Below are 27,760 nucleotides of genomic sequence, written 5' to 3' on the forward strand. Positions count from 1 at the left end.
AGGGAAAGAGCTAGCGCAGTGCTATCGGAGGCTAACAGAACTTCAGCAAATGCTACAACAACCTACAAATGCATAATAAGGAATATATATATATATATAATAAGTATTTATTTTATTTTAGGATTTGAGGAGCTTGTGGGTGGAAGGAGGGTGAAGTTGGGGGGGGGGGTTGTCGAAATGCAGGATAAGGTCTAAATATCAGACATATTTAACACTCATGGAGCCACCGTACTGTGTAGGGAATTACAAGACGGAATGCCGGACCTACCGAGACGCTAAATGAGTTTCATTTCACAGCTTTAAGCGCAGAAAGTGTTAAGGCGCTCGGCACGGAAAACGCCTGTAACTCTGGTGTAATTGGAAGAGCGTGCGTGGCACAGATCTGGCCCGCGGACCAGGTGCGACGCAGGGAGGCGCAGTGCCATGAAATTGCCACCATCGCGGCGGGACAGGGGGAGAAATAAAGAAAAACGCATTTTGAACGCTTGGCGGCACCGCTAAGAGCACCAGCTGCCGCTCTGAATCACGGTAACCGACGTTCGGGGAATTACACAGATGTCACAGAAGCCGATGACAGCGCAAAAAACAAAATGGCACTAGTCACGTTTGACATACGTGTCATGTGCGAAGAAATGTGTCAGTCTTTACGGTTTCATTGCGTGTTATCCGTTTTGTCCACCATAAAGACACACCCTCTTAATTATCTAATTACCTAATTATCTGAAGACGTGCCCTCTTTACCGATCGCTTGTGGTTATTTCGAGGACTGAGGGTAGACACTGTTTGGTCTGTTCGTCATGCACTGAGGAAGGTTTGAATTGCATGCACTTTTGAGCACATTTTCTTGCACCGATGTGTTTTAATCGCATAAGTCTGCAGCGTACAAGTCTTTCTGCAACAGAACGAGCACAACAAATAAATAAATAATAAACCCCGCACAGACGTTGGCAGGTCTTAGGAAGTCTTAGACCTGTGAACCACTGGCCGTGACTGATGTTACAGGAGGTGACCGTAATCCTAAAAAACAAGCAAGACCTCTGGCACTATTATTCTCTCTTGTGAGAATTCACAACCGCAGCTGGTGTTGCTTTCTTGCCATTACCCTACATTCACTGAGGACGTTTTTCCTGCAATCTTTTTTTTTTTTTTTGGCCAGCTAGCTAAGTGTATTTAATTAAGTCCTAAATCTTTTTTGCACATTTCCTTTGGCTAACCATCAATCGTTTGGGGGGCAATCTGGCGATCTCAATCCAGTGGAAGCTAATTTCCTGTGTTCCTCACAGTAACGAATAACGACACAGCTGTGCTTGTCTGCATATTGTGGCTGCTGTACATACACACAGTACACATGCGTACACTTCATACTGGAACTCGTAATCAAATGTGATCATTTTTTATTTTAATTGATAACAGCAGGAATATTTCAGTTACGCCGTGAATTCTTGATTGGTCTCTGGCAAGCCAAATTTTACTTACAGACTTCTGTGGTGGTAAGAGCTCTTGAATCTATACCTTACTCTACATACACCACTGTATTTGAGAGAATCCATGGGCTGGTCTAATGTATTGCTTCCATATCCTTACATAAATGAACATATTTAAGCAAGTGCACTTCATTATTTAATCTCTTATATCATGCAGTTTAATAATATTTTCCACTTATTTTAAATTTAGGTAATTTCTTAAGCATGAAAATAGAATCAGGAGAAGAAGTCACCTGTGATTCGCAGGTGGCAGGTGTCTACAGTCATTCGTTACAGCTGAAGAGAGGGTAGGGCAATTTTCTCCAACAGTCTGGTGATTTAAACCACAGTGTGAAAATCAAGTCTTTGGCCTGCATTCAATAAACATTTCTCTAACATTGACTTGCAGGCATTGCACATTTTTTCTTCACAAACTCAGTTTGGTGAATGGCAAGTGAAAAAATAAAAAGCAAATGTTGCCTTTATTTGTTAAAACTAAGGATAAATGTTGATTGAACCCAGACTATTGTTTTTCTTTGGCAAAAGGCAGAGAAAAAAATAATTCATTGTTCATATAATTCATTCAAGTTTTATAGTCACAAAACACATTTTATCCACTGTAGAATTCAACCTTGGATTCACTTAACCAGTACAGTCTACAGCATTAAGGACTTGTAAAGAAAAACACCCAGAGGGAAGTTTTTAAAATAACCAATACTTTATTTAATAATATCTAAATTAACCATGGGTGGATACGTACACACGGCAAAGATATAAAATGTCTAAACAAGATCAAACAACAACAGTGAGCTTCTTTTTGTCTTCCCCTGTAAAAGTCAGAGGAACAACTCTGATGCAACAGAAATCAAAAACTATGCAAGTACACAGGATCTCATGAAAGAACCTAAAAACAGAAATGTCATTGTGTTGCATGCTTCGCTGTTTGCAGAAACTTGTTTTCAGACGGTGTTTTTGGCAACAACTGTGATTGAAAAACACTGATGGGGAAACAAAAAAATGAAAGCTCCAAGTTTCCATCTGTGTCTGTGTCTCTTTTCAGAAACACTGCGAAACATTTACAAAAACACTTTTGATTCGAAAGTAGTTTTAAATAATTCAATACTTTTTCAATAGATGAATTACCAAGAAAGTTTCACTTTTCTATTAACACTTGCAGCCTATAACAGAAACTGCCTGCAGTCGTAGGTAAGTAGGCAACAACAACCAATCAAATAAATACAGATAAATGTAACTTATAAATAATTATGGATTTGGTCTGTGTTCAAAGATAACAATGTGGAAATTATGCGGCTAATTTTGTATCCATCATTACATAAAATGGCGACTTGCATTTTTGGGTGTACTGGAAGACCTCCACTCTGTCAGGGTATACAAATATTGTGCAAAACCATAGTAACTATTGTGCAAAGTCATTTTGTATACTTGTGATACCTCAAAAGTTTCTAGAATTAGGCTACAGGAGTATGTTTTTTAAATAAAAAAAAAAGCTTTATAATTGCAGTTTGTATCTATTAAGCACTTCTTAAATAAGTCACCGAATAACAGCACAATGACAAGGTATTATCACACAGCTTCCATATCAATACAGTAATGCTTCATAGATGACATTTCAATTAAAATTAAAACAAACAAACAAAATAATGATAATAATAATAATAATTTTGTTCCGAATACACAAATGGACATATCACAAAAGCTCAGGTGTGTATGAACATACAGGCCAGGTATGCCTCGGATAAAAATGCAACATTCGATGACCCTGTTTGCTACCTTGACCTGGTCTCCATTTCCTGCTTATGTATAAATATTTTTTTGCACGACACCAATTGAAACTACCAGTAGTACGTGAGAGGGCTACATCCAGACTAGTGTACTTCGCTGTGCCTGAGACGAAAAAACTGTGCAAAATGACAATTGCAACAAACGCTTGGCTCCTGAACAGGGTGGTGGGGGTAAAAAGGGGGGGGGGGGGGTGGCGGTGGGGAGCTGATATTACAAACATTGGCCTAGGAGAGACAGACAGACAGACATACTGTAGGTAGTCGCTCTGACGCACGTACACGACTGTGCCTTTGACCGAGAACTGTAAACGCTGACATTTCCTTTAACGTATGTTGAGAAGACAGGAACCCACTGTAAAAATGCTGCCTCTCCAGACTGACAAACACACATCCCCCCCCCCCACCCTCTCCCCCCCCTTCCTCCTTCACCCCGCCCACCCCCGACCCTCCGGGTGAAAATTGCTTGCAGCCTGAAAAGTGCTCTTTTTGCTCCAAATTGGTTCTCCAGAATCCAAGTGCAAAAAACCCGACTTGAGTTTACCCAACATCCCAGGGAGGGCTCTCTCTCACGGCGAGAGCTCTGACGCAGATGCTACGCGTTACCAAGCTACTAAAGAGTAGATCAAACTAGGAGAGAGAGAAAAACAAAAAACAAAAAAACAAAGAGCAGCTGTAAGTATACGGGTACCCACTCGCATGAACATTCGACACACGCTCAGTTCTGGACACCAAAACCACTCCTGAAAATATGCGGTTCATTAAGAAAAATGCAGAAATCAAGCAACACAGGACTGATTCATGCTTCCTCTGGGGTTCAAATGTTTTGATGGTTGATGGTGGCCAGTGCTGAATGCTTCTCAGTGTTAAAGGTTATTTCTGATTGCTTTAAGTAAAAAAACATAAAGTAAAACATTTTGTCCACATATGGAGCTGTCACTGTTTGTATGCACTGCAAAACCCCCCAGAAAACTAACAAAAAAGGCTTTGAATAAAAACAAAAACACAGTGGAGTATATTCATGAAAGAGATAAAGGATAAAAATATCAATGTTTGGTCAATGTTTGAAGAGTAGAAATTCACTGGGGACACGACTATGCTGGAGCAGTGTATTCACCCATCTCGTTAGCTGAACAGCCATGACTGAAAGAAGAACTTCTTCCCTGCTTCCAGAATTTTGACAGGAGGAAAAAAAAAAACCCAAAAAAAAAAAAAAAAGAAAAAAAACCCAAACCAGCGCCTGCCCATGCGGAGGTGCCAACGAGCCGGAAGGACTCTCTCACCCAACAGAGGTGCAAGTTAATTAGCCAGCCTCCCTCCAATACAGCATCTGGTGCCAGGAACACTTTGTCACTAGATTAAAGTTATTAATGCGCAGTATTTGCCTGCCTCCTTCAGCAAGTGTGGGGTTGGGGGAGGGTGGGGACTGAACCGGATGATGGAGAGATTAAACATGACAATTTTTTTCAGCCCTGTGGATCACACAGAGTGGACTGCGTGTGTGCGCGCAAGGTCGAAAGGAACGCAATTTCTCCTGATGCGGCCAATGCCACACCCACATAAAACAGGGATGTCGAGGTTACCTCAAGGAAATGGCATCGATGACACTCCAACTGCCGTATTTCAGTTTGAATCACTAATAACCTTGCGTTTGAAAAAAAAAATCTTGCGATTTACGCGACCGCCGGGTCTTATGGAATACAGGAAAATTTGCCGCGTGTGCGAAAAAAAAAAATCAGACGCGGTTTTTTTTTTTACGAACCGCGTTTACCGCGTTCGTAAAAACGAGAGAACGGGCTGACGCGGCAAACCGGCCGCGGCCTTGGCGTGCGAGGAGACGCCGTTAGCGAGCGAGAACTTTAAGGAGCGATGCGGTGTGTGCGCGCGCACAGCCGCTGTCTCCCAGCACATTACAGACCTCATTACTTATTTAAATTTGCTTAGCAGCGGCGGCCTTTTCTAAAGGGCGACTCCGCCAAGGCACAGCCTCCATTTTACACCCAGCGCGGGCGCGAACATCAGGGGGCCGCCGTGGCAACGGCGAGCGTCGCGTTTGGGATCTGCGTCTACCGGCTCGGGGTTCGAAAAGCCACAGCCCTGCCCTTTTCGAAGAGCGACCCCGCGTAGCAGAAGTTTTTATTTTCAGCTTTCTCCCCCCCCCATCCCCCCCGTCCCCCGTCTCGCCAGGGCGGCCCCCGTCAGCTGCGTTTCATTAGATTTAAGCAGGGGGTTCGGCTAATGAGCTGTGGCTGCCGGTTGCTGCCTGGGTGCGGACCTCCTGCCTCGCTCAATCTTCAATTTTTCATTGATCTGCGAGGGGAAGTGTGCTTGGCGGCAGATGCCACACAGTTGTTAGTTATAATATGTGTGGGTTACTGGGGCATGCTGAGGAACATTAATGTGTGTGCATGTGTGTGTGTGTGTGCGTGTGCACGTGTGTGTGTGTGTGTGTGTGCGTGCATGTGTGTGTGTGTGTGTGCACGTGTATATGTGTGTGTGTGTGTGTGTGCGTGTATATGTGTGTGTGTGCATGCCTGCATGTTTGTATGTGTGTGTTTGTGTTCATGTGCGTGTGTGTGTGGGCATGCGCGTGTAGAGGGTGGAGGGCTGAGGGTTAGGTATGTGTGTGCATGTGTATGTAAATGGGGTAGGCGAGGGTAAGGCTGTCATGCATAATGGTGAAAATACCAATTGACATGAAAGGGACTAATATAAGCAAGCAGGGCAGCACTGCTGAATTATAAATGGCTGCCATTTTGCTGAACTGGGCTGCAGCCGCCGTATCGACAAGATTTCCTGTTGCAAAAACACCAGCTGTTTGGGACCTGTGGGAAGGGGGGGGGGCACTGTTTGTGGGTTCCTTGGGTTGTGTGCTACATCCACCAGTTCCTAAAGGGACAGCATGGCATCAGGCTGTGTTTCCAAAAAACAGGAGTGCTGTTAAGTAGGAACAGTATGGGTGGGGGGGTCAAACTCACTACGACCAATGAGGCGTGAAATCTCAGGTCAGGTCCAGTACACGCTATAATAAAGGGAAGTAACACCATATTCACAACCGCTGTTCAGAAAGGGGGTGGGGGGGGGGGGGGGGGTAACAAAAAAAAAAATTAAAACAAATGACCACGTTGAGAGGCCACCAAAAAACCAGGGTCTTTCTGAAAGGACCATCTCCCTGCTCTTGATCTTCATAAATTTAGACTTATTGATCATAAGAATGTTTTTAGGTATTAGATAACAAACAATGCAGAGAAATGAAGATCAAAGCTTCAAGCCCTTTCTTTGCTAAATCTACTTCATTTTACATCAGTCTGAATCCGGTGCCAGGCAACGGGGCCAACCCACCGCTAGAACAGTGGCTCGGATGGCACAAACCATCCGACAGCCAACAAAAACGTACTTTGTTTTTTAAATTAAAAACAACAAAATAAAATAAACAAATGAAAATAAAACCAACCCTGCATTTTTACATATGCACAATTGCGGAGGACAGAACGACAACAACGAGAGATTCTGTCACCATTATTCCTCACACGTTAATAACCGAACGACGATTAATATAGTTCATACTGTGCTCGGGGACATGGGGAAAGTGGTACAAACCACACACCAGTAGAGATAGTAGAAGAAGGAGAGGACGAAGAACGCCATTTTGCACCAGGCCTCTTTCTGGCAGAACTTGAGCGTGTCGCCGTTCATCACGGAGGCGGGGTCGTAGAGGAGCTCGGGCGTGTCCGTGGGGCTATGGAAGTACCTACCGAAGAGGGAGAGGACAAGCACGGGTAGTTCAGCTCGAAACAGCGGCCCCTCCCACACCCCCCCCCCTCAGGGACCGGAACATCCCCCCCATACGTTCGCAAGTGTGACCCAACGTGGCAAACGATCGGGGGAATTGTTCACATTTTATTTTCACATTTTTTTCATGTTGGCACATTATGGCACTTAAGGGAATGATGGGTGAGAACTTCAAGATTCCAAATCTGCGCTTAAAAAAATGATTTTCTTTCGAAATCTCATCGGACAAAATCTAAACATTGTGTAAAGTTGACGGCTGAGCAATCTCACCCCCCCCCTTTACTGTGTCGAGTCACAAATACTTTGTTTGTCGCTCTGGCTAAGAGCATCTGATAAATACCAAATTGTAAACAGTAAATATAATTGTTAACACTTCAGAAAGAAGGAATAAGACAGACGAGAACGTGGGGGAAGGAGGACAGAGTTTGAAATATTTTGGGGACAATTGTAGATTGGATGTTTTTTTTTTTTTTGGCGAGCACACATTCGCCGGTCGCCTTTCTGCCGCGCCGCATTCCGATTCGAGCGCTGAAATTCCGCTCCGTCCTCCGCGTTAGGGGTCCAGATGGCATGTGACAACGCCCGGCGAAGGGTGAGCAGCTGCGGCGGCTTCGGGAAGCCCCGCAGCGAGGCGGTGTTGCCACGCCCCGTCTTCGAGGAGCGAAGAGCCGCTCCAGGCTCCGGTTCGGGGATCCGGACCTCTACCCTGACCCCTGCCAAGCCGGCTTTCGCTTCCGCCCGAAACGCGGGGGTCCCCGCTCTGGCGAAATCAGAAACGATCGAGCGCTACGCGGCGCTGGCAGGTGCGCGAGAGACACACAGACACGCCGGGCCCCAGGTTAAAGCCAGACCAGCTGCGTACACAAATTAACCGTCACCGCAAGTGTGGCAGCAAATGCCAAGTGTTAACATGAAATATTAACGACGCGTAATGAGATTCAAATCAAAAGGCTTTTTTTTTTACGCTGCGGGAAAGAATCCGATCTAAATTGCGCCTGAAACATTCAGAGATGCTGGATCAGCCCGTTCCCGAGGCCACGCCTCCTGTTGGTGCTCTCATGACCGGGGAGGAACAAAAACAAAACAACAAATAATCCCCTCAACCGCAACAGCTGCTGACGCTTGTACGGCTTTCATCTGGAACAGCCAGATGCTGAAAGTACTTCTGAGGACCGTTGTCTGAGGAAAAAAAAAGGAGATTTCGGGAGCCCACAGCCACAGCCATCCACTCAAACTCCACTCCGAGACCCCTCTCACTGACCCCTCACTCTCATACGTATTTATGACTTATTATCTGGACTCTCGTTCCGCATGGCTAACCCTGTGGTGAAGCTCTCCCCTTTCTTTCTCTCTCATTCTCTCTCTCTCTCTTTCTCTCTCACCCCCCTCACCTCCTTTTCCCCTCTTAACTACTCTATTTGTTCCTCTCTATGACTCTTTCCCTGTTTCTCCCCCCACCTCTCTTTCACTCTCTCTCCCTCTTTTCCTCTCGTTCTCTCCTCTGTCTTTTACTCCCTCTCTGTATCTCTCCTTCTCGCACACCCGCGTGCCTCGAAGGTCACGCAGTTCAGACAGAAGGACACGCGGAGGAGGAGGACGAGGAGGGGAGGGGGGAGGAAGAGCGTCAGCTGAAATCTTGCGGAGCGGAGTGAAGTAAAAGCGGAAAGGCAGTAGGCCTCAGCTGGGCTCGGTGGGGGAGGGAGACAGGCGTGTCGGGGGCCAGAACGTTCTCTCAGCTGCAACCCTGAGTGGCATCTGTAGCCAAAGGCCATGTGGCAGCTCTGGCAACTAACGAGATGCAAACGCGTCATGTGACTTCAACCAGCCGCACAGAAGCAGCCAATCGGAGTCCTTCGAGTCGCTGGGTGCGATTACACTTTCTGTTGTTTGTTAAACTAAACAACAGCAAGACTAGAGAACCCCACTAACACACAAGAGACTTGAATTTTGACAGGCAGTCCATTTGTTTTTTAATTGCTAGGCTTTCACAGATATCACAGTTGACATATAAACAGGGGTTAGTGCTACTGTGTTCTTTCCGAAACTTAAATCTGAGGCAGTAAGGTTTGATCTATTCGTACAGATGAATTGTAATACATAATTTAGTAGTACGAGATGAGTTTTTGGTCGTTTTCTTTTATCGGTTTTTGTTCAGTTGCATTTGTCAAAGCAGATGGTGAGTAAAGGCACATGTTTGACAGCGACAGCCAACGCCAGCGAAGTGTGAACCACAAGCCACTGGCACCGAGCGTGCGCAGCTGTTTTTTGAAAGGGGCCGGCCGTTTTCGGAAAACGGGAAGGGGCGATTCTGGTCCTTACCTCCACGTGTTGTAGAAGAGGAGTGGGACATTGAGGCCCACAGTCAGCCACTCCTGAGCGCACAGGAACATAATGCAGAAGAGGCCGTGGATGGAATATTCCGGAAGCACCAGCTGGGGAGGAGGAGAGAAACCGCAAGGCTTTAGCGGCTAATCATAATCACGTTAATGAAGCGGGCACTGTTGTAGAGAGAGAGAAACTGACATCGTATGAGAATGTAAGTGGCTATGCTCGAGTTACACTAGCAACTGTCCAGCAGCCTGAGGATAAAGCTAAATGGCTAAGATCAACCCATTCACATTAAACATGGCCCACGTATTATTGACCCATTCATTTTTTCCCCCCACGTGAATATTATTTCTTTATATCAGTACAGGTTATGACTACTTGTAATAGCATTTATTATGGTTGAAATAATTAAGCAGAAACAAACAGCAACATAAAAAAGAGCCTGTTAGTTCATCTGGGATGCGTCAGTGGCAGTACTTACACAAGCACAGAATAATATTAAATACATTTGAAGTGTAAATACAATGAGTGTTAAATCTTTGATGAGGTGGGACACGGGCATTAAAACCATTGTTATGCCAGATCTAGGTTGTTTGATGTTTAATTCTTAGTTCATTTTAGGTTATTAACCTGTAGATTAATACTTATGTAATGTGCAACTATTATGAAAATAAAATTTTGTAACATATTGTAGATTAGGTCCAGAGCTAAGGTTAACCTTCATTACGGCCACGGAATCGTCCCCCTCTATCATTGGCTACGTGAACCGCTCCTCTTGAAATAATGCGCTCGAGTATTCTGATACAAAATGGCTGACGAGCATCCACTAGATGGGCGCTATAAATTGGTGATAAATGAGTGGGAATTTGTCTCTGAATTACAGCCACCCTGTTTCATGCCACATTTGAGACCACTAGCTGAAGTACTACTGCAATGTATGAGGCAGTCCACCACCTCCCTGCAAAAAACGAACAAAAAAAAACCCCTCAAAAAAAACCAAAAACACACAGTCCCCAATTACACCCACGCGTAGTAAGTGCTAAAAACAACAAAGACCAAAATAGCAACTTCGGTACAACTCATTTCAGGCCATCTGCCATCTACATTGCTCCAAAACATCACTGCTGTGGCAATCAGATGCATTTCTGCATTGTTGTCAAAGGCGACCCATTGAATCAACAGTGCCGCTGACTCTGACACTGCCGCGAACTGCCGCAGTGCCCAAATTGCTCTATAAATAGCTGCTCAATCTGATGTACGCAATTGGGGAAAAAGGCAATAACATTGGTAAAACAGTGCATGACGAGGCCTGTTTGGAGAAGTATGTGTGAAAGCACAAAGCAATTGGGAGTTTGTGCTGATTCATCTGTGGCTTCGTGTGGTTCTGTGGGGGAGGTAGAACAATGAAACACACTACACAGTGTTTGGGATTTCTGCTACAAAGTGTTGTAGCTCAGCCCCAGGAAATGGGAGGGGGTGGGGGGTGGGTGGGGGGGGGGGGCGGGGTGCGGTGAGAGAAGACCACTGTGTATTTCATGCTCCTCTTGTGATCTTCAGTATGTGATTTCTTTTTTTGTACACACACAAAGCAAATGCAGGAGCTCATCTAAAAAAACCAATTTCCTTTAATTGAACATTTCAGACAATTTAACTGAAGCTAAATATAAAAGATAAATATTTGTAAAATACCAATGTTCTGAACTTCTCTGATTACCTTAACCACCAGCTGCCAATTTACAGTGCCGTACACCGGAGATGAATTCATTCACTCATTGCATAAACAGATCAATCCAATCAAGCCTTGCACATGTCAGAAGGATCTTGTTTATATGTTCATCTTGAGCTCATGCCCCACATCAAGCAATCATGAACAAATGGAATTAAGCTTTGAAAATAAGATGAGAATGAATGAATAAAATGGTAAACTAGTAATGTTTGTCCCCCCCCAGATATCATACTTTCTGTGCAGGGTTGGGGAATGTACAGCACATGGAAGTACTATGCTGCAGTAGGGCAAAGCTTGGATCAGTTTATTTCACCTAGGAGCACCCCCTGTATAAGTTGCATGTGGGTATGAGGGTGTAAGGGACTGGCTGCAGTCTACTACTGCATGCTATATTTAACCCTTTGAAGAGTAGGCTTTTTGGAATGTTTTTTGCCAAGTCAGAGTTCTAGAACTCCATTGCTTTAAATTACCAGTAGAGATTGTGACATCAGCATTAGAATGTTCAGTTATGAACATTCTAATTGCATGTCAGTGATCTTATGCCTTAAAGGGTTAATGGATATTGTGGAAGGTAAAGCTTTGCTATGGATTTTTGGGATGGGAAGTGTAATTTTAATACAATTTCTGCATGCCTGGGGGAAGAGAGGTCAAGGAAAGCATGGGCTGATTTCTTAAATACAAAAACTAGGATGCCTAAGGGAAGGGAAGTGGATTCATTATAACGGCACACAGGGGTTTTTCTATTTTATACCATTTTTATTATCTACACCTAGTGTAACAGTAATAAGCCCGCCCAGCTGCTAATGTTTTGTAGCTATTCCTGTGCATTGAAAATGGCAGGAAGAGAAAAAAAATAAAAATAAAATAAAAATCTATCCAGTGTTTTCTTCCTTCCTTGTCAGACTGCGAAAGCGCACCAAAGCACGACCTCATTTAAAACTATTTCAGGGATTTCTAATCTCAGTGCAATAATTACACACTTATCAGGAAACAATATTTTTAACTTGGCACGCGGCCCCTCCGTGTCGTCTGCGCAGCCCCGGTCCGGGTGACGTCACAAAGACGACGGGGGTGGCTTCGAGCCGCGTTTGGGCCTAATTGAAAAGTGGTAATTTGGAGCAGCTGGCGGAGCCGAAGAGGAGAACGCCGGGACCGATCCGTAATTACAGCTCCGTTTCGCCCGGCCCGAGGCCTCTTCCGCAGCTGACTACCTTTGGGGCGCCAGTGCTTCTGTTCCTCCCCCAACACCCCAACACCCCTAGACCCCTTTTTTTTCCCCCACCGCCGCACTTTCAACTCGACTTCATTAGGTCGAAAAAAAATTAAAAAAGAGAGAGAGCTCCGCGAAGGAGACGAGATTACTCCACATTTCGACACCCACATCGGACAGACCCCGTGCATCAGAGCGAGAGACGTGACCGTCGGCCATCTTTGGTGAGAAGTTCTCACGTGGCCCGCGTTCTGCTGACAGGCTGAGAACTTTCTCCCACAAAAAAAAAAAAAATTCAGAGAATCTTTTTTTTTTTTTGGTTTTTGGTTTGTGTTTTGTCATCAGATAACCGACTGAACTTGTCAGTTGAAAGGATGCAGTGGAAGCTCTTTGTAGGATTTCTCACTTCCACATAACTTATTTTACAGGTCTTCAGACATGCGCCTTGATGGTGCCACTTATTTTATTGTTTCTGTACATTGCCCATTTCTTGCTGTTGTGGTGTTTCCTTATCATGTTAAATACACTTCTGTAAGTCTGCTAAGACTCCGAAACGACTAAATTGCACATTTTTAAACTGTTTCAATCGCCCTCCGGCCAAAAATATTTATTATTCAATAGACAAAAGTGAAGGCGAAAATGTACCAAGGTTAGATTGAGTTATCTGCACTACAGAAGAACACGAACCGCTCCAGGGTAACACAGGATACAGGACGAGAAGTTGGAAAAAATGTTTAGGCTCATAAGCACGCAATTAACCTCCTCCCCCCTCCTCATAAGAACCAATCCCTGGGCCCAGTCAAGAGAAAGAGACACTCCAACGGGTCAGACCTTCTCAGTAATTAAGAGACTCCGCTGCAGTTGCTCAGAGTTACTCAGCGCCGAAGTTCGAGAGGTTCCCAGGTGCGTTTGGAGGGCTCCTTTCTTAATCCCCCCTCCACGGGACGAGCGCCCGTTCAGCGTCGCGCCCGTTCAGTGTTTTTTTCGGCGCCTAGCGAGAGCTATCGCGCTCAGCTCACTGATGCACGTTTGACTCCCGCTCCTCCCCCCCGCACCGACTGGAGGATTATTATTCCCAGAATGCTCCATTCTTTTTTTTCTTTTCCCCAGCAGTGGCTGTGCCGTGGTTACCAATTAACGCCACTTAACTTTAATTACACACTTCTCAGACTGATCACATGGGCTCGGGACACTGGTTGACTCGTGAGCTATTTTGGTAAAAACGCAAATCTATACCAACTGAGTGCTATTAGAGCCTTTAAACCTTTAGATTTCCCCACAGGTTTTAGCTCCCCTCCACAAGCTTATGTTCATTTGGACAACAAAAAAAAAAAAACACATAATAGATGAGACCTGGAGACTAGAGTAATAAAGGGCAAAAAAGAAATAAAATCTTGATATTAAAGTCTGTGGCACTGTAGCTAGAGTTCAACATTTCATGAAACGATACGTTTCTCATCTTTCCATCAGAGCCTCTTGAGTAACTATGGATGGAAGGCTGCCAAATGAAATGATAAAAATGGATATTCTTGCAAGCTGAAAATTTGGAAATGGAAGCTCAAATTCAACCTAATGTGCATAGTCATGCAATTAACAAGGTTAGCGCATGTGCCTTTGATGGCTCCACTGTGGAAACTGACAGGCTAATGATGTCACACCAGAAATAGAAGGGAGACCAAAATAAAATTTAAAAAAAAAAAAAAAAAAAAACCTAATTTCAAAATTCCATTAAGGACTGCATATTGCATTCAGAATATTATACTATAGCTTTTTCAAAATTCATATGCAATCGTGGACATTGATCCCAGGGGGGACATATTCCCTCTCCCCAACTTTGGAGAAACAGCCCCCAATATCATCATGCTGTACTGGGTGGTACTGTTAGACCCCCCAAAAATAAAAAATAAAAATCCTAAAGAATATTTCCTGTTTTCCCACCCACCAAGTTGATCAAGTAGATCTCCTTTCCTGTATGCCATAGGAAAAACTGGAGAATTGGATAATTCAGAAACTCAACCATAGGCTCTCTCTTTCGAGCGCAGTGGTACATCTAATAGACATTCTGTATTTTAGAATGCCCGTTAGAATTCAGAAATGCCCATTAGATTTTAGAATGCCTATCCAGTTCTGCTAGTGTACCCATTGAAGCCAGTGGACTAGCAAAAGGACATTAAAACAAGCAGTAAAAACTTGCAATTGCCATAATTGGGGGGCCCCCTCTTCTATCACAGTCTCAGAATACTAACCTCCAGGGTCTCGCACACCTGCATTTATTTAAGCTGCAGAAATCAATGCCTGATTGCACACAGGTGGAGATCACTCAGCACAATGAACCTGCCCGAGAGCAATTTGCTAATTCCTGTAGCACACTCCACTCTCAGTCCGCCCACAGCCAAAAGTATGTAGGCCGCTTAATTCTACTTGAGAGCAACTGGTAATTTGCGCTCCTCCACCAGAAGCTTAATGTTCAGTGGAATTGATTGAGCCCAATAAGCAATCACAATGCCAACACAAACATGTAAATTCAAATACAGTCCCTCAGTCCTGGTGCCCTCGTTGTTTGTGTTTTTCAGAGAAGTGGTTAGGTCACTAACCAATTAATGCATCGTTTGCACCTGGAATGCCTGAATTGATGTCCAATTCAAACAATGGCTCCAATTGAACAATTAAGAGAATGAGGTGCTGTTGAACAACAATATCAAGGATCTAGACTGCCTCTTGCTATAGTTTTTGAAGCACAAAATCATTTTAGTATATGTAATGCAGAATTGTGACTGTATGTGAGACTTATCACAACAGTTACTTCTACAGATTTCACATTCTAATTAGGTACTGACAGCTGCCACTTAAAAAACAGGTGTGATAAATAATTGTACAGATTTCCAATTTTGAATTAGTACCTGTAACTTGTCCTCACTGCTACTCATAAAATGCTTAATATAATTAGATCCTGACTAGTTGTTTAGAAAAAGAGCTAGATGTTCTATGCACAAAGTAACGGCCAGTCCTACTTTCATCTGAACTTTCATTTACTTTTAAAATTTGCATTGTCCTTCAGAAATGTTTCATAACACACAAGTTCCTTCAGAAGCTGAAACCATTTGTGTCAAAATTTCTCTCACATTTCATTCAACACTCCAAAGGACGTTCCGTTTCTAAATATAGACGATAACAACACACACGCACACCATAGAAATCAACTCTGATTAACTTCCAGTAGAAAAGAGCAGGTAATTAAATGTCTTGCGGGAGCCACGGCAACGACAGAACTCCAGAGTCATCGTTACAATGGCGGAGTGGCAATAGTGAGAGGAGTTCGCAAGGCTCTGCAGAAATATGACAGAAAGAGAAACAGTCAACAGAATCCTCGGGAACAAATGTGAAATTTACATATAAATGGGCGTGTACCACACTGAATGTTCTCCGCCTCATTGGTTGCTGGGATTAATCTGGCCGTGGTTCTCATTTTAGCGGCAACATTTTTTTTTTTCTATGCCATCGGAGATCAAAAGAGCTTCTAGTATCCAATTACCGTCTTTCTTCTTACAACAGTGGCGATAATTAAGAGCAGCAAATGATTATACTTATTTTCTCTTTAAAAGACACTTGTTCCTGAGAGACACAATATCAAATGAACGTACTGTACTTTCTGTTTTGTTATGCAAGCGCATGTTCAATTCAGTGCATTTTTTTCCCCAAGAAGTGAACGGGCAATTTCGCTAAACTAAACCGTTTTTTTGAAAACTAGCAAACAGAGCCAAACATCGACCATCTCGAGAGCCTCACTAAAGATGGAGCTGGACCTACAATGAAGTATGAAGTCGGAAACCATTTAGAATGAACTAGAGGTTGGCTACTGAATCACCCCACATGTTTGTTAAAAAAACGGGTCAACCCAGAGTTCCATATTTTGAAGTCAGTTTGAGGAGCTAAGGACCACACCTCCCATCAGCCCATTAATGCTAAATTCCACGACACACTTCCCTTTGAATGGTATAGGGTATCTGCCAGAGCTCAGGCGTGATGAATACACAGGGTAGTGGGAATACCCCTCAAGCCTGGGACTCAGGGTTAAAGAATGAAGGGGCTGCTGGTTGACACTGGCGGGGGTGGGGGGTTAGAGTAGAAAATGAAGGGGTGGGAGAAGGGGGAAGCAGGAATTTGGGGGGGTGGTGTAGGTGTAGGGGAGGGCGGATAATTGCCTTAATTTAGCGATCATCGAGAGCACTGTGTCTTTTCGAGATTGGCGCTAATGATGACACGAAGCTCGTTGGGGCGAATGTCACACCTCAGCTGCCGGCACGTCGGGCCGACGCTCTGGTGACAAGCTAATGGGCGACTGGGGCCCTTTCACACCCTCGTACAGGGGAAAATGAGACGCGGAGAGCCGCCATTCACCCTTTTCTCCGCCGAACATTCTAATTCTGATGTAACAAGCAGTGGAGGTTCTAGAACATTGCAGGAATTCTTTTTTTTTTTTTTTTTAAAGCACACACTGGAGTAGAATTTTTTTTTTTGTGTGTGTAATACTAGCCTGGAAGATTTTTTTATTATTTATTTATTTTTAAAACCAGGCTCCATGTGTTTAATTTTTAATGTTTCATCTTTGAAAAGCCAGTTTAGCATTTACATCAGAGCTAATAAGCAGCGATGTTCAATCAGAGCTCTCTTTTTCGGTTCACAGTGATCTCAGCCTCTCATGCATATTCAAAGCCCAGCCCGGCAGTGCTGCCAGACTCCTTGATGCCGTACATGATATCCACGCTAGCAGGGTAACAGAACAGCAAGCGTTTGAGTCCCAGAGGATGCCCACGCCCTGCCCTGGGCAGTTTAAAGGAAAAGGAAGTTTCTGCTGAAGGCAGCGTCAAGATCTTTCTGTTTCCAGCTCGAGAAATTGCAGCAGTGCATGAGCGAGAGAGGCGTCGAGGTAAGGACTCATTTTTGGAATGCTGCTCGAAAGCTGGGGCATGGGCTCTGCTTCGGGAAGGGTCTGGTGTCTTATAAAGAACTCATCTGTGGAGAACGCTAGGGCGTGGGATGTGTTTTGGGAAGGGTCTGGTGTCTTATAAAGAACTCGTCTGTGGAGAACTCTGCTCGAACGCTGGGGCGTGGGCTCTGCTTCCGGAAGGTTCCGGTGCCTAAAACTAATGGGACAAGGCCTCAATGTGGAATCTGCACCGACATGGAAAAAGCGCAGGTTTTTTGGTTAGTTAGGCAGAACCGCTGCTTCAGGAAGCCAACCCCGATGGTGAACCGGAAATCAATGGGTCTAAATCCGAACGATTGGTCCACTGAACGTTTATTCAACCAGGCAAACCCACCGAGATATAGAACCTTTTTTTGACAAGGGACACCTGACCAGGAGGGCAGCTCGATATACTCTGACAATAACCACCATCGACCAAGCAAAGAGTACCCGCAGTTAAAAACCGTGAGACATTTCTGAGTTTCCAATTACCGAGATTCGATCAGACCGAAGGTGTAAACATTTGACATTTTGAGTGGCCGAGAAGAGGGAGCTGCACTCTGTATGTGCGGTCCATTTACGATTTAACAATAGAACAGGCCGAACAAGTGTCCTAGCCTTTGCCAAAAGATGAACACTACAACAGCCCTTATTGTGTTATTTAGGTCTCAGCTGAGTGTTGCATTTGGGTGTTTTTCGAGTCCCATGTCTCTCGCTCTCTCTGTCCCTCTCTCTAGTGAAGATGATGAAAATGGATCCATTAATACGCCGCTTTTAATAAAGGCATTTATTTCTGTAGCGTGCGCTGCTCGGATTCTGCAGATGTTTATTTTTAGATTCGGGAAAAAACGACGGAAAGTGAAAATGTGGCTCCGCATTCTCCGTCGGTTTAGTCATAGCAACTGGCAACCGAAGAAGGGAAAATCAGAAGGAAACAGAGAAAATGAGATCCGTGCAAACAAGGCACAAACCAGGCGAGAGCAAACGCTCGGAAAGTGAAATCTCAAATCCAGATTCAGATGGCATCGTGAAAATTTGAGATGCACCACATTCAGTCTAAAGAAGCAAAGACGGAAAGAAAAAAAAAAACATTATCCAGGCCCACGTTTAGCATGCGTTTCACATTGGCTGTAAGTCTATAAGCCTCGGTGACACTTGTATCCACTGGTGCTGCATGATTGACAGCTGATATCGCATAGCCCATAAGCCTCGTCGCTGGTGCCGGGGGAAGCGAACGCTACGTTCCGTTCCGTCCCTCGTTCCCCATGAAACCCAGGGAAGGCGACTCTCGCACGCCGGCCTGTCGAGCGCTATCGTGCTGCCGCCGCTAACGCCTTTAAAGATGAATGCGAAAAAACCACGCACTGCGAGGGGAAGGAACGGGAAAATCCTTTGTACTGAAACATCAAAACGTGGCTTCCCCCCGTTTGAAGAACAAACACGGCGGGCGGAAGGCGAGCGGCCGCGGGGGGAGACGCCGCCGCCGCTGAACGCTCCACCGCGATTGGCTGAGAGAGGAGAATCGCCTTGACACCGACGCTGGAGAACAACCGGGCCTTCGCCGCTCTGTCGAGACTCTGAATTTCAGAACGAAGTAGGAAATCAGAGAGGAAAAATGGGGGGTGGTGGGACGAGACGAGATGAGTGGTTCTTTGGTCGACCGGGCTGTGGTCCTGTTCACTCTGAAGCTAGATCGTATCGGACTGTCTATACAATACAGAAGACCAGCCTGCTGGAGCGACTCCAGGCCTCTTTGCTTCTGAAAAGCAGCTATCCTGGATTTTTTAAATTTTGAATCTCGAAAGTGTAAAATGACTTCATTTGAAATCAAAGGACAGAGAGACAACTGTCCAGATCACCCTGTAGTGTATGCCTACATTCCCATATGGAAATGCAAGAAACTTTTTAACGGATGCAGAACACAAATACAGAATGCAATTTTCAACATTAATTTTCACTCCCTGTGGGAATTCCGAGAGTGTTTTGGCGGGAATATGTAAATGTTCTGTAATGCTAAGGAGATGTATACATCTCCATAAGCAAAGTAGAAAAAGAGCATTTCCCGCTGAAGAATCTATAAATACGATGAAAAAAAAGAAATGCCACACAAGGCTGAGTGGAATCTAATGCACAAACTACTGAGCGGAGGAGACAATGACACAGCCTGTGTTTAATATTAATTTAAATTGCTTGGCAGCTGGCTGTCAGTTGCTTGTTGAGTAGAAATGAAACATTTTTTTCTCTCCCCACCGCTACTGCCTAGGATTAAAGCCCAGCGCTTTTACATAATCTGTGATTATTCAGACGGTAAAAAAAAAAAAAAAGTAAAAAAAAAGGCAATTTCCCGTACCTGGGAGAGAAACCCACAGGGGGAGGGTTCCACTTTTCTAACGCTGGTTAGCTTTGATCTGCTCGTTGTTTGTTTCCTTAAGCTGTCACACATTTTGAGAATGCAGAATTTTGAGAAGTTATTTTATTTTTGTTTTGGGGCCCACACAATGCAATTAAAGAAGCACTCCAGAATGCCAACTTAATTGACGTTAAAACCCTCAGTGTAAAATGGAAGACACAACAAACACTTTTTTTTTTTTTACGGAAGTTCGTAGAGGTCATGCAATATTTATTTCCTTGTTCCCGTTATCTTGAAATCACCGCTTGTCGTCTTGTGATCTCAACATAGCAAAAAAGTTGTTTTCTCGTGGTCACTACCTGTTCGTCTTGTCATCTCGACATAACAAAAGTTGTCGTTTCGAGATAACGAGATAACCTCTGCCAAGATGACCTCTACCGTCTGAATGCAGTGATTGTGTGATGGACAGGGGATAGCATATTCTACACTGCCCTACGATGGATGAACACATTCAATTTTACTTTGCCCTGGGCAAGGCTTGGGTAGAAATTGCATCATAGAAATCAATAATAGACAACTCGGAGGTTTACTTCGACCAGGGCAAGGCTTGGGTAGAAATGACATCATAGAAATCAATAATAGACAACTCGGAGGTTTACTTTGACCAGGGGCTGACTCAGGTTGAAACCAGGGACAGACTCTCAGGTAGAAACTTGGAAGCTGTTCCGCAATTTCTACCTGAGGCAGTCTATTGCTGGTGGGAGAGAAGACTACACATAAAAAATGTGAACCTCAAGCCATATATCATTGTCCGCCTATCCAGATTCTCACTCGACTGATGGAATCATGAATTTGTCAATATGGACACGACATGTTCACAAGGAGACTTTCATTATTAATCTTTGTGCATTTATTTGAAAATCTGATCATTCAAAAATATGTTGAACTACCCATTCACCTGGAATTGAATACGATTCCTCTGAAATGACTTATCGATCATATTCAACATGTACCTTTATGAATGATATTCACAGCAGAACCAAGCCTGGACTAGCTCGCTTGCCAGGATTTTAGGTTTGCAAGGCATACGCTGCATCACAAACGCAATGCAAATACATCATTCTGTGAATCAACACAGACGACAACGGCTATACAGTATGTTTCTGTACCCGAGACTAGGAGGGAAGAAAGCAAAGAAAAGAAGAGCAATTAAAAATATTTGAGATAAATGAAGTTTTCAGGTACTGAGATTGTTTTTGAAAAGAAACGTGTCTCGTGCCTGGGTGAAAGACAACAGAAGCTCCTTCAAACGAGCGATGCACTGTGTTTGGATGCCGCCGCGGATTCAGGGAAAGCTGAAACAACAGGGCACACATGTGCTGCGTGGGTCATTCTGGCAAGGACACTGCTGCCCCCCCCCCCACGCCCCCCCCCACTCCCACCTCTCCAGCTCCCCCCTGGCCCCCCGCCCCCATCCCCTCTATGTGACACGGGCCGCAGGCTGTATTTAGCAGATAAACAGAGGATGACAAGCCTGACCTCCCCAGGGCCAACGGCCACGCGGAGGGCCGGAAGCCAGAAATACAGGTACCGGGCGGCCACGCGGAGGGCCGGAAGCCAGAAATACAGGTACCGGGCGGCCGCGCGGACAGACGGGCCTCCGAAACACACGCCAGATTGATGCCGCGCTGCTTCAGAATCGTAACCGGCCCTGGCGTCTCCAAGGTTCATCAGGTCCCGCAGAGACGACAGCTAAGATCAAAGCTAACGCTAATCAAACGCCTCGTTCCGTGCAGGCTGACTCATTAAGGATGCACAGGTCTACATTCATTTAAAAAAAAAAAATCATTTTTAAAAATCAATTTCTCCAATGCTTCGCTTGCTCAGCGTTTTTTTCTGTTCCGCTTCAGAATAGAATAATAACTAGATCACATTGCTCATCCGGCCACATTATTAATTTATTGGGGAGGGGGTGGTTTCTGTGTCTCCAGGCAATTGATAAATTATCAATGTCGAAAACTTTGGGCATTCCCAAATTCTCTAGCATTGCAGACCCGGTTTCCTCCGACAGGACCCCACTCGCTAAAATGCCTGGAGAGGATTTAGGGATGTCGTGTGATGCATACGCACCAGCCCATGTTTCACTCTCACTTCAGCAGGAAAGACTGCAATCACATGATGAATATTATCAGGGTGAGTTTCAGTAGCATGTAAAAACGGGAAGACAGAAGACAGCACAACTAGGACAAGACTCAGAGAGAGACAGAGGGAGAGGGAAAGGGAGTGTGTGTACGTGTGTGTATGTGTGTGTGTGTGTTGCGTGTTGTGTGTGTGTGTGTGTGAGAGAGAGAGAGAGAGAGAGAGAGAGAGAGAGTTGATTTAACACTGAACAGTCTACAGTGTAACCAGACATAATATGATGGTCCAGCAGCAACATATTCTATTATCATGTAATATTATATTAATGGAGTGGGGCTGAATATTATAGTAATGAACATTCAGACCCATTACAGAACTCCCTCGTTAGCTTTATATATAACCTAATATTGTTCACCCTGCATTTAACCATGAAATGGATGTTTCTCTCCATGATATTGAGATCATTATTCTTGTCTGTGAAAGGCAAGATATCGGCTAATATGGATGCACAACAGTAGCTTGTACAGCAGGTTAGTAAAAAGGTTCACTTAACATAAAACAGAAACAGATGTCATGTGACTCATTTGCATTTGTGGTTCACCAGTTGAATCTGCAAACCCTGCCACTCGGAAACACGAATGATTCACATCCACCACCCCACTCAGCTGGCTGCTCTCGATTGGCCAAGCCAGCTGTCCGTGCGAACGGAGGGCGGGATCTGCGATCACGGTTACCTTTCGCAGGAGGAAGCAGATCCGCTCGATGTTCCTGAGCCTCTCCCGCTGGAAGACAAACAGGAGGAGGAGCAAAGAGTTAATACCCCAGCGAAGAGTTAATACCCCGGCAAAGAGTTAATACCCCAGAGACAAAGGGCACATGCAAAACCCACACATACATGTAACACTACAAGGTGGCAATCTGCTCCCGCATCATTAATTCAGGGCCTGAGCCAAAGGTAATTAAGGCACAAGGAATGCTGGGAAACTACAAGAAGTCTCATTAATGGCACCTCAAACTGGTGTGCCGCTCGGAGCGACAGAAAAACGTGCAGTTACAGTGACCTTCCTAAGTATATTATATATTTATTTATTTATTTAGTCTTGCAGTTGACAAGCAAGTGGCTTTTGGAAGAAAAAAAACAAACGCTGCTGTAATATGTTTTGAGGCAGGCAGCAGGCAGCGGGGGAACCGTTTCCCGCCTCAGACGAGACGCTAACGCTGCCGTCCCTCCAACTGCCGTCGCCCAACTGCCATCCGCCGCCTGCAGCGCTGTTGGGCCGCTGTCTTAACCACAGCTAACGGCCGCTCGTTTTCGCCCCTTGTGGGATTACAGAGCGGCAGAAACGCCGGCGACATCGAGCGCCGCGTTTAGACGACTACTGTCAGGGAATGGGCCCGGCAAAATGTCTCAAACAGAGACAAAGCTCTTTCAGGATTTTTCCCGCCGTGAAGTTTACAAACATGGCCTCAGCTTTGACTCTGTTGCCTCCATTATTTTGTAGGCCAAATTGTCATGAGACCTATTTTTAGCATTGCCAGGGTTAGACATCCTCCCATGTTAACAACAAATTCCTTTCTTCCACTAGCCTTTTATTTATTTCTTTCTTTATTTGTACTCTGTTTCTCAGCTGCTGTGAACTGTAGCCAAGCATTAGAGGGGGAAAATATTATTTTGCTTTAATGTGGAAGACTGAATAAATATAAATAAATGGAATGTGGGTAACAAGGAGCAGGGAACAGCCCGGAACTCTCCTAAAGCGTTCTGCCTGACGTGCTCTGGCAGTAGGGGGGAACTCCGCTTTGAAAGGCTCTATTAATGAAGTCCGAACATGCATATTTAATTGCAATTCTTAAAAAAATAATAAATCCCCAAGAAGGAAACACTTCATCTGACACAGTTCATTATTCATACCGCTGGACTAAGCTTCTAAATAATGTAATATGTAATGTAAGAGGTAAAGAGGGCTTAAATCAGAGGTAAGACTGTTGAAACACATTGTACAGTTCACTGTTAATTTCCCCTCAAGCAAAGGCTTTCTTCTGTTTATCCCAAAAAAAAAAATAAAAAAATACAAAGTGCCCCATACACATTAATATGCTCAGTGTTTAATCAACTCACATGGACTCACATGTACTGTATTACAGTTGAATTATCACTGGACATTTTACTGTGTACACTAATGACTGGGTCGCTGATTTCTTCTCAATTCTTAAAGATCTGAAGTAGCAAAATGCACATTTCCGGTGAATGCACTCTGAACACGTGTGTGTGCGTGTTTGTGCGTGTGAAGTGTTTTGAGAAAACATTTGTAAGAATTTAAATCGGAGTGAAAACAAGCGAAAAGCTCTCGTAGGCTTGCTGAAACAGCACAGCATAATGGCACTCGCTTTTCACTGTGTCTACAGATCCAGTTGCAGCGTTTAGGCGTTTGAGGAAAAACTGCAAATTTAACAGAAGCAGGGAAATAATAGAGAAAGACAAGGGAAAAGGAAAGGAATTGTATCGCTAGTGCTGAGAATGCTACTGTTGAATTCCTTTTGACAGTTAGTGAGAGGTAAACTTTGATTGAACCCATTCCAATTCCCAGCCTCCACCCTGCACTGGTGTTTCATCTGAGCAAGTCTTACAAAAGCAGCACACGATAAAATATGCTGCACTTATTTTCGACCTACACCAACTTTAATCAAATCTGAGCGTGTGACATGTTTTGTTTTCTTCAGATTTTCTTGTTTGCTTTTGAACAAGGCCATGATGCAGATATATTCCAGGAGCAGCCGACATATCAACGTGTATATTTAGCGAGCAATTAGACCAAATTCACTTTGAAATGTTAGTCGGGGACAATTCAGTTGACATACAAGTTGTGCAGTACTGTAAAAAAATTTTAAAAAATAAAAACAACAACAAAAAAGAGCATTTTTTTGGCAGGCGAATCACGGACAGCTAATTAACACCAACCGAAAGAAAAAGGACCCCTCCCCTCAACATTCTACTTGACCTTCAAACTGGAGCCTGCAGCTTCTCTCCAGGGAAGGACAAGTGCATGTTGTGCTTCCCAGCCAGTGTTTATTGGACTGAACAGACACACTAGAGCTGGGTAAAGAGAGGATGCTCCATATTACACTGCACAGTGTGCTATTAAGTACCTTGGAGCCCTCTGGGAGAGGCCATCAGCTGCCAAATCTCATTAAAATCTGATGCAGTTTCCTAAAAAGGGGACATTTTAGGGTGTGGGTCTGGTTGATACAGTGTGATGTTGTTATTGTGGGTGTGGGTCTGGTTGATACAGTATATGTATATTAGTATGGGTGTGTGTTTGTTTGATACATTATGGACTTGCTACTGTGGTTATGGGTCTGATTGTATGTTTATTGTATTATAGGTGTTGATTTGGTTGATATAGGGCAGAGTTGTTACTGTGGCTATGGGTATGGTTGATACAGTATACAGATATTACTAGGGGGTGTGGATTTGGTTGATACAGTATGGAGTTGTTACTCTGTTTATGGGTCTGGTTGATATACTGTGGTTATGGGGCTGGTTGATGCGGTATGCTAATGCAGATAGATAAGAAGGATCTGCAGTGTCGGCTGATCTATTTGTGTTTTATCGGACTGGTCTGAGAGAGCCTACCCCAAATGCTGAATTTCCAGGCACAGGTAACCACAGCATACGAGAAAAAGCAGTCAGTCAAGTCAAACCTTCTGTGTTCTCTCAGCATGGGAATGGCCAGAGAGCATTAATAAAATGTGTATCCAGGAAAGCAACTCATAACCTAAATGCACTTCACTCTTAAGGTGATGAAGCTGGAATGACCTACTACACAATATTGAACAAGTGCTACAGACCCATTTACAAGGTACAACATACAACAGGTTCATTTCCATATTGTCAAGCACATTGAAAATGCATGCTTGATCTCTTCCACTGAAATGATTTTAAAAAACATTGAGGTTTATGAGGTGGCACAAATTAATATTGCCACGGTTTATAACAGGGTCGTTGATAATTCAGTGGAGGAAAATCATTGTTCTGTATCAGTACTGGGAAAAGGGCTATTGCACGATTAACAGGCAAATCAATCCAAACTGGAAAATTTAGACAATGGCAATCGGAGTAGCTATTAAAATTTTACAATAGGCAGAGCACGATAAAGCCATAACTTTTACCAACATGGAACACGGTCATCGTTTATGACATGCATTCATGTACGTTGTAAAGGGCACACATTTTTTTCTGCGGAAACACTCCGTATTTAATATGCTAGCTCACTGCTCCAGAGCCGACAGAAGCTTCAGAACCACCCCGAGCTCAGACAGAACCCTCGGGGAGGACGGAACACGGAGAAGATTCCGTATTCCACCACAGCGTCTGCAGGCGAGCACGTTCTCTGAGCCCAGAGAGCGATGTAGGGGAATGTCCCGGTGCACCCTCTCCCTCCATAACCGCTAACACTGACACAGGGGATACGGGTACTGCGCAGCGAATCTGACCGACCCCGCAGATGCGAGCGCATCTGCGCAGTACGAGCGCAGACGGCCCTTTTTTTTAAAAAAAAAGAACGATCGCTCTTTAACGCGCGCGCACGCGCCCGGCGTGTCTGGCGCCGGAGCGAGCGGCTAAATCAGCCTGCTCCGGCACCCCCCGCCGAGAGCTCCCAGGATGCACTCTGGCTTCCGGAGAGCAGCCCGGCTGACAGGCGGCGCTAATTAGCCTGCCCCGGCGCAGAAGGTAAGAAGGTCGGGTGGTGAGATCAGCGGGGGGGGGAAGTGATCAATCTCCCCCTTCTCCCCCCCTCCCAGTCCTAATGCAGGGATAGAGAAGGTAGTGTATGTGCTGGGGTGGGTGGGGGGGGAATGGAGAGCAGAGCAGCGTGGGATCTTGATGCGGGCTAACCAACGGGCTAGCTTTAAAGAAATGTTAACCACGTGTTCTTCGAGCCTCGGCACTACGCAGTGAAATGCCCTCAGTGTTGCTTCAGCTCAAGCCCGAATGTGTACGAGTCCAACAGGGACCGTCTGTACTCTGCAAGAGTTCATTTAACACTGAGAACTGTACTGCGTAAGGTCGCTCAGGCTCATCGATTATTCAGCACGAGGTAATGAGCGCAACCTGGTGTTGTTTTTTTTTTTAATTTATTTTTTTTAATTGACTGCCAGGGACAGCCACCAGTAGTGATTGTTTCAATTTATTTAAACGACGCGCATCTTTTCACCGCTGATGGCGCTGGGTTGCCCGGCGCTGTTGGGAGCAACCGACGCGCCAGTCGCACAAACAAACCCAGCTGTTCCAAATGCATTCCTACCCCTGGCAGGATGGAGCCAATCGCATCCACCCTGCTCTCCCCCCCCCCTTTCCCCCAGGAGCCCCCCCCCCCCTCCTTTCCCCCAGGAGCCCCCCCCCCTGGTCACTGCAGGCCCAGACTGTGATTGTGGTGAGGGCCTCTAATGATGGAAGCCCTCTTTCAAATAACCCGGCGTCGGCAAATGCATTTTTCGCTTTGGCAGAGATGGGGGCACGTCCCCTCCACAGCCCCCAATTTTTCCACAGTAGATAGCATGCCCCCCCCCCATACCCTGTTAGCCAGTCATTTGTCAGGACTGTGCTGGTGCTTCTTCGGGAGGATGGGGGGGGGGGGGGGGGGTATAAGTGACATTTAGACAGCTGGCTTCTGTATTATTCATGCCCTGCTGTAGATGAGAGGAGAGGCATTTGGAAAAAGTGGAAGGAGGGGGGGGAATCACACCTGAAACCTGACACCTCCACCAGCAGATCAAAGGTCTTTCTTAACCACACCCCCCCCCCCCCCCCTACATGAACAGGTAGACGGGAGAATAGAACTGCCGTACTCGGTTTCCTTATTTATTTATTCCCCCCCCCCCCACTACTAACCGCGTGAAGTGGATTGCCCTGATCGATCGGGACCTTGAAATCCGCTTGGAGCTCATCGAAGGCCGTTATCTGAGAGAGAGAGAGAAAGAGAGAG

The 27,760-nt window shown here is 45.0% G+C and overlaps 1 protein-coding gene across 3 annotated transcripts in view; it reads right to left on the reverse strand.

Annotated features, from left to right (window-relative positions):
* Positions 1 to 2,151: 2,151 nt before the first annotated feature.
* Positions 2,152 to 27,760, reverse strand: part of cnih3 (cornichon family AMPA receptor auxiliary protein 3) — a 33,507-nt gene continuing 7,898 nt past the window's right edge. The window contains exons 2-6 of one of the 3 annotated variants that reach the window (XM_064340264.1): positions 27,667 to 27,735; positions 22,508 to 22,555; positions 9,374 to 9,486; positions 6,870 to 7,013; positions 2,156 to 3,892 (exon numbers count right to left, since the gene is read on the reverse strand). In XM_064340264.1, coding sequence (XP_064196334.1) covers positions 3,865 to 3,892; positions 6,870 to 7,013; positions 9,374 to 9,486; positions 22,508 to 22,555; positions 27,667 to 27,735 — 402 coding nt within the window. In that variant the 3' untranslated portion in view covers positions 2,156 to 3,864. Of the gene's footprint in view, positions 7,014 to 9,373; positions 9,487 to 14,260; positions 15,045 to 22,507; positions 22,556 to 27,666; positions 27,736 to 27,760 lie in introns of those variants that run through there. The other 2 variants (XM_064340263.1, XM_064340265.1) reach the window with 2 other exon arrangements.

Source organism: Anguilla rostrata, chromosome 6, assembly GCF_018555375.3.
Source record: "Anguilla rostrata isolate EN2019 chromosome 6, ASM1855537v3, whole genome shotgun sequence".
Lineage (NCBI taxonomy): Eukaryota > Metazoa > Chordata > Actinopteri > Anguilliformes > Anguillidae > Anguilla > Anguilla rostrata.